At 48.7% G+C, this 7,707-nt stretch overlaps 1 protein-coding gene across 1 annotated transcript in view; it reads right to left on the bottom strand.

Moving 5' to 3' along the window:
• Positions 1-2,012: 2,012 nt before the first annotated feature.
• CUNH10orf76 (chromosome unknown C10orf76 homolog) overlaps positions 2,013-7,707 on the bottom strand; it is a 131,557-nt gene continuing 125,862 nt past the window's right edge. The window contains exon 26 of the mRNA XM_009277807.2: positions 2,013-2,478. Coding sequence (XP_009276082.1) covers positions 2,386-2,478 — 93 coding nt within the window. The 3' untranslated portion in view covers positions 2,013-2,385. The remainder of the gene's footprint in view (positions 2,479-7,707) is intronic.

Raw genomic sequence — 7,707 nt, 5'->3', positions numbered from 1 at the left:
GCCAGCATGCCACCAAACAGTGACAGGGTCACCCCCATAACTACCCCACTCTCCCCTCTGTGAAGGACAAACACTGCACACGCTGGACAGGCAGGGCTCTGCTATTTATTGAGCTCTAGGTTTGTATGTACACCCATTTACAGTGCTTGGTTCGGCGACAGCGTGACAAGAGGACGTGTGTGACAGTCTTCCCCAGCTCAGCCTTGGATGACAGCTGACCTCAGGAGCTGCTCCCAGGCACAGCCTGGGCTTCTCAGTTCATCCCAGCAAGGGAGCACCATGGGGGAGAGGAGACCTTCGATAGCTGAGCCCAGAGTTGAAAAGCTGAAAATCCCAGAGGTTGCCGCGGCAGAGGCAGACTCATCCCCAACTCTCTCACCTATCTGTCTAGTCTCAGGCTAAGCGGGATCGGAGAAAAGGAGGCATGTGGACAGCTGGGTGACTCAATGTTCCAACAGCAGCGATGCTGAGGCTGCACCTCGGAAGCAACTCAAGCCCCCTTCGGGAAGAAACTCCCCCCCTCAGAGGCGAGATGGTCTAGCAAGACCTCCCGACCCATACAGACAAGTGCCATGTGCTGCAAACCATTTTTACTCATTTTTCACTGGAGAAATGGCCTCCTTCTACATGCCCCAGCCTGTTCTCAAGCAGAGTGATTTTAGGGTGCCTGCTTGCTCTCCCAAGCACCATCCCCCTGACATGTACACATTTCCACGCGCCTGCATGGCAGAAAAGCAAATAAGCGCCTGGCTTAGCTGAAAAAAGCCAGACAATTCTGTGCTGAGGCAAAGTATCTTCTGTTGGGAGAAGCCGGTGCTCCCAAGGGAAATATACGGTCTTCATCAGCGGGTGGCCAAGGACACAGCTTTCAGCTTCCCATGCTCGTGGCAGGTAAAGAGGAAACATTAACACAATTAACACACGCTAGCATGAATAAGCCTTGCCTAAAAATGGCTGAAAATGAGCATGACATTCACATCACTCACACTAACCTACGAGGCTAAGAGCAGGACTAGGCACTTTTTTTTAAAAAACTGTTTTCTAGAGAAAAAAAAACAAGTGGATCTGGGATGTAAATAACTTCTCTACTTCAGTCCACCAAGTCAGGCCAGATCCTAACATCACTGCCGGGAGCTGAAAATGCATGAGCAGGGAACGGGTGTTTATGCTGCGTATTCCTGAGTTGGCAGCCTGACACAGCACTCGGAACAGGCTCCGCCGGACCTGGGCACCTCTGAAACACTGGCTCTGGAGCAGAAAGGTCTGCCTGTGCCCCAGAGCATCATCCCAGAGCTCTTCCTTAGGAAGTTCTCAGCAGACTGTTGCTGCAAGTCGCTTGGTGAAGACAGGAGGGCAGGCGAGAAAGTGAAGTAACTACTTCTCCAGCTGCATTTTAACTGCGTGCTACACACAAGGGAAAAACCAGGGACTTCTTAGTTCATGAAGGTCACCAGGCACTTGCAAACATGTGCAAGGCAGACGTTCCTGTGAGGAAGAGGAGGATTGTCGCAATGCAGTCTCTGATGGGCAATAAGGGGAGTGGGGGGAAGGAGTCAGCTTGTCCTCTGCCCCATGAAAATGGAATATCTAAAAATGTCCCTCAACCTTAGAAACAGCAGAGACAAGCTGGGCTACTGGAAGCAACAGTGACCCCAAGCAGAGCTGGTCTCCAGTTACGAAGTGCTCTGTCTGATGACCCATATTCTTGCATACTGGCTCAGACTGGACCCTGTAAGCCAACAGCCTTGGAGGCAAAATTTCTCCTTCTCCAGTAATCCAACGGCTTGGTTCAAGTGACACCTTCTGACATCAGGAGCCAGCAGTGAGCAGGGCCTGCTCCTTGGGGAAACTGTTTTACACCCCAAAGTAATTCCCAATGGGATGGCAGTGGATTTGATCTACATTGTGGGAGGGCAGGTTGATCCAGGCTGACAGAAAAGAACAGCCCTCACCTGGGATCAGAGAGCTTTCCCCGTAGAGCAGGTGAGCGATCTCAACCCAGAACTGTCTCACACAGCTGGACTGGTTTTATTATTTTGGTTGTGAGCTCTCCCCAGCTCTGCTACAAAGGTTTCCAGTGCATCTTCCCTGAGGCTGTGGAGGGAATCTCCCATTGCTATGTCACAGGAACAGCTGCCCACCCCCATGGCACCTTACAAAATTGCTTCCTCCTCCTCCTCAACATGCCGATCATCTCTCCTCAGCCCCAGTCCTGTTGAAACACATGCCTTTGGGATCAAACACACAGCAGCAAGGCTCTCCCCTAGAAGAAATGCAGTCCCTTCTGCAGGAGGAAGGCAAGGGACAACCGGCTGCAGATCTGTAGTGTCCCTGCCCAGACAGGCCCGTCTCTGGTCAGCCCTGCGCAGCGGCTGCGTCCCTGCTTCAAGAGATCGTAGAGAATTCCTTCAGCAGCAGTTCCTGGCTCAGAGTGTTGAAAGCAAGGTTCTTCCTCACGTTGATGCTGATGGACCGAACCTGACAGAGATAAAACAAGATGTTTTAGCCAACGGACTCTTCCTGGCTCCCCGTGAGCATGGTAGCTTTGACACTGCTGATCTCCAGGTTCAGCATGAAACCATTTTGCATGCTGTTATAGGCCCAGAGAACTTGCTGCAGTCAGCTCTCACTGAGACTCCAGCTTAGCAAGAAATCCCTGCGGATAGCTGCTCCCTGGAATAACAGGAATGTCCATAGTGACATCCCAGCAAGGAGAGTAAATTCCACAGGAGACAGGGATGGGAGAGGATGCTCTGTTTGGATGCATGAGCTATGGTTTGTTTCCTGCTCTGGGGCAAAGTGATGGGGAAAGTGAGCACTTCCAGGTTGCAGCTGGAAGAGCATTTTCTATCAGCGCCCGCTGGAGTGCCAGCCAGCATTCTCCTGGATGAATGCAGCGCCATGGCCTCTGTCCTGCTCCAGAACCTGCAGAGCCAAAGATACGGAGTCAAGGAAAGGACAGAGGCCACGCTACTGTGCTGTAAACACAAATTATCACCCAAGCTGGCAGAAAACCATGGGTTCAGAGCCAGCTGTGTGCATTCTGTGCTGAGTGCCTTACACTTGAAGCTGGCTCACTAGCTGTCTCTGAAGAAGAGACACCTTTATCCCTTAACGATGCCCAGACTTCTGGTCACCCACAGAGACTGCGAAGAAGAGCTGGGCAACCCTGTCGCACAGCAGCTTCCCTTCCCCCTTCCTGCCTGCAGACTCGCTGGCCGAACACGCAGGCCCCAGACTGGGCTCAGTCTCAGCTGCACTCGGCAACGAGAAAACAAAGTCAAACATCATCTGTGTCAGCGACTGTGCAGCAGTGACAGAAAGCAAAACTGACACAAGCTCATCCAAACAACGGGATTACAGTTCCCAGAGACTCGGAGCCTGTGATAAGAAGGTTGTTGCTGACCTGGTTAGCGTTTTGTGCTTTTTAAAAGCACTGGGGGATGAATTATATAGAAGCAGAACGAGGAATCCAACACTGGGGGCTGGAAGAGCAAGTTAGCAGTATTTATACTGCTGAGGGTCCCACTTGCTGCCCTGGTGAGAAAAAAAGAGGGGAAGGGCAGAAAGCTCCCAAAAAGGCAGAATGCGTAAGAGTGGGAAGCAAATCAAAACATGGAAGGTTAAGAGGGAAAGCTGTGAAGTGAACCCCAGTGAGCCCCATTGCACAGACCCTAACAACCCGAGCAAGCTAGCAAAGATGTCCACACTTAAAGTCAGAATATTTAAGTTTTATGGCATCTGCAGAAACCACAAACTCTCCTTCATCAGGATGCTTGGCAGAGACCCCATGCGTCTTCGTTCCCTTGGAGCACCCCCCCACCTCTCTTCTCTGGGTGTCTTTTGACTTACTCCATACTGAAATAGTTTGGGATCATGTCTTGTAAGATAACCACAGGTTATAGCCTATGCCAAGTGCCACTGCAAGTGGTCTCCAGAACACTGGTTTGCACTGGGCTGTCTCCCTGCCAGGAGAGGAGACGGGAGCCCCACTGACATGATTTGGTCCCAGTCCCACCGAGTGCTCCCTCCTCAGGGATCCAGTCAGTTCTGACAAGAGGGGAACAACATGGCTAAACAGATGTGGAGAGTCCTCTGCCCTGGGGAATGTGCTGCCTGCAAAAAAGGGGCAGATGCTACACGTAGTGTAAGCCAGGGTCCTTATTATGACTACAAGCATTTCTATGGGTCCCAGCAACAGAAAGAACGAGCAGAAATGAGCTCCTGGCCTCAGGAACTGCTGCCAGGGGCCAGACACCAGCAGTAGAAGATGCCCAACTTGTATATACATCAAAGTCTCTGAGAAGGGTGCAGCAGCAGTCTCTACAAGCCCAGAAAGGGAGGCTGGAGTGGCACATGATGAGAACACAGAGCTTAGCAGAAATTGTACCTATGGGGTAGAGCACAAGAAATTAAGCCTGTTTAGTTTGCAAAGAGAAGGTTTAGGAGGAATAGAGCAAACACTCTCCAATATGTAAAATGAGGTCAGAAAAAGAACAGTGAGTAATATTTCTCTGGCTCCCCAGAGATGGGGCGAGAAATACTCAGCTTAATTTAAGACAAAGAAGATTTACACTGGAAAAGAGGAAATACTTTTAAACCTATGGGTTCTGAGGCAGTGGAGTAGATCACCTGGGGCCAAAGTGGAGCTGTTTTCACTTAAAGACAGCTTCAGGTTTCAAGAGGAGCTTAGACACAAACTTTGGACAAGAGCAGTCTAGATGGACTTAGATCTGCTTTAACACAAGTTGGGGAGAGGAATGGGCTTGATAACAACACACAAGATGACTGTGACGTTTCTACAAATCTCTGCCCAGCGTTTCTTCTGCTGTGAGAAAGCGGGCAGCTCTGAGCCAACCAGCTTAAAAGGTAAGAATAGCTCAAATTAGAGTTAAATCAAGTTATCTCCAGTATCAGGGCTCAGCACAGGGAGCCAGAGCTCATCTCCCTTTTGGGGTTGGAAGACCAGACAGTGACACAGGGAGGTGTCAGCCTGTAACAAGGATAATCTTCAGAAGCTTCCTGCAGTCTGGCTGAGCTGCTCCATCCACGAGGCTACACCTCAGGACTCCTCCTAGCTCATGGTGCAGCAGGCAGCCCAGGCCTGGCTGCCAGCCTGGAAGCTACCAGAACTCTCTAGAGTGGCTTACACAAGGGGCCAAAACGAGCCTCAGAAAGTAAGCTCAGAGCTTTAACATTCATTCTGCAAGGAAGTAAAAGCAGAGCACGTGTCCTCTCTTGCTTCTGTATGGAGCATGCTGGAGCACACTCGGGCCAGAAGAGCTTTTAAAATTGTTTTCTCCCTATTAGCAGCTTGGATCACATTTAACCCACAGACTTTGAAGAAACGGGAAATGCATGAAATGCTGACATCACCTGGAGAACAATGAGCAAATGAAAGAATGGATGAAGCAGTGGCATTAACCATGTGAGGAAAACAGTATTCAGCTCTAGTTTTGTCCCATTATAGCTGGACATGTGCAACACTGTACAGACACTCCTATTTCACAGCAAGTCCCATCGATTAAACCTGTTTCAAATCAACAAGCACCTCTTAAGAAATTTTACAATGGGAGGAAGGTTTACACTGACTACTACATCTAATTAAAAGTCAAATTAGTGTAATTTCCCCTGCAGAAATCAATCCCTAATCAGACTGTTTTGAGACTCTGCTGAAACCTATCCAACTGCAAAGACAGTTAATGTTTTGCAAAGATGCTGAATCTCTTTCCACACATTCCTCCAGCTGCAACACAAGGGTCCAAAAGCTCACATCCAAACCATTCATTCTATCAAAGCAGCACAGACCTCAAATGACATCCCTGAGGGTTCAAAGGAAAAGAAATAAAAAGTGCTAGAAAACTTCCTAACTTCCTTCCTTTAGCCCCTCAAAGGCAGCACAACAGGCCAGAAAACCCAGTTGATAAAACACTCTGCACATCACCTTCCACCACAATGTGGCTGCAGTATCGCAGGCCTTTGAAAGCTTCTTTGAAAAGGGAATGGGAGAAGAAAGCAGATTTTTCTTTGGGATTAGCAAGAAAGAGCAGCACTGAGGCAAAGCCAGAGAAGTGAAGCAGTGCATTAGCAAAGCATGTCAAAGGAGTGAGAACAAGATTTCTAAGCATAAAGGAGCCAAGAGAATGGCTTGGGGAAGTTTCTGCTCACCCACTTAATGGGAGCACAGAGAGATGAAAAGGCAGCCGAAAAGGAAAATGGCTCCCGCGTGTCATTCCCCACCAAGAAGGATTTGCTTTAATGCAGTCACACAGATAGAGATAAGAAAACCAGGCGGAATCTGGAAAGAATTATTTGCAAACAGATCCTGTTCAGGAAGACCTGATGAGACCAGCATGAGTTTGGAAACCACACTGGAAACCTGTCGTTCACCACCAGCCCCGCTCCTTGGGCAGAGCTCACGAAGAAAATTGCAGCAACTTCACTCTTCCCTCTCCATGAAATCCTGCAAACCTCATCAGTTAAACGCAATGCATTGGGTAGGGGGATATTATCCAACGTCAGACCAGCAACGGAAGCCAAAGTAAAGACTCAGAAGCCTCGCAAAAAGGAAGCCAAGTACCTGGTTTGAAGAGGATATGGGGAGGACAGGGCTGACTAGGGCCTTTTTGATGAGCTGTTCAAACAATTAATAAAGCCATCAGTTACTGTGCACCTAGAGGAAAAAACAGTGTGGAGGATGGGAGGCCAGCTGGGTTTGCTGAAGACAAATCATAACATATCAGGTTGATTTCCCACTGTGTTGAGGGAACGGCTTAATGGAATGCAGGGGATTTTCTGTAGCTGTGAGTAAAGAACATTTAATAGGGTCCCAATTCTCAGGGCATCTAGAGAAATGTGGATTAAACAGATTCACAACTGGGTCAAATCAGCACATTTAGACAGTAATTATTCAGGCTTTCATATGCTCTTGAGAAGAGGGTCCCAGGGGTACCTGGACGGGCAATTTTCACAAGGGAGTTGAGGAGGGACTGGTTTATGCTAAACAGATACTTAAATGATACAAAATTGGGATTTTGGAAAAAAAAAAATCAGGCTAGGAAGAATATAATTTTAGCTGAAGTGTTTTGTAACTGTGATGATCTTAGGACTGAGAATGTCATTTTAATCAATTGGCATGATCAGCCTAAGCTTCTGCCAGGCCAAGTGGAAAGTGGGGCATGCAGGAAGCAGTCATGTGGCCAAGAGGCTGGGGAAGGAGATGCTGGCTGAGGAGGGCAGGAGCCCTTGGGACAGAACAGATGACAACAGAAACATGAATGCATCTTATTTCCAGGGTACAGTAATAGGAGAAGCCCGTGTCACAGGAAGGCTATGGCCAAATTTCTTTTCATGTATTCCAGATATGGTATCAAACAGCAGGCCAGAGAGACAAAAACAGGCACAAAAGAGCACAGAAAAACGGCATGAAAGTGATTGCAAGTGGTTTTGCCCGTATGCTACCCAATGGCAGTGCTGGAATGACCCAAAAACATTAAAAAGCATTCTGTAGAAGGAAGCAAAACCAATTCAGGTGTGCTTGCTCTGGAGCAGCGTAGACAGAGGGAGGTATAACATTCCCAAACTCATGCAGACTCGTGACGGAGTGGGCAGGCATCAATTACTCATCAATCAGCAAGGACAGAGCTGGGAGAGAGAATCAGCTCTCAAACTGGTGGAGAAAGCTGCCAGAGTTAGAGATCTCTCCCT

This window comes from Aptenodytes forsteri, unplaced genomic scaffold (genome assembly GCF_000699145.1).
Source record: "Aptenodytes forsteri isolate BGI_AS27 unplaced genomic scaffold, ASM69914v1 Scaffold15, whole genome shotgun sequence".
Classification (NCBI taxonomy): domain Eukaryota; kingdom Metazoa; phylum Chordata; class Aves; order Sphenisciformes; family Spheniscidae; genus Aptenodytes; species Aptenodytes forsteri.
Note: the sequence above shows the minus strand (reverse complement) of the source record. Positions and strands in the feature narration are given on the sequence as shown.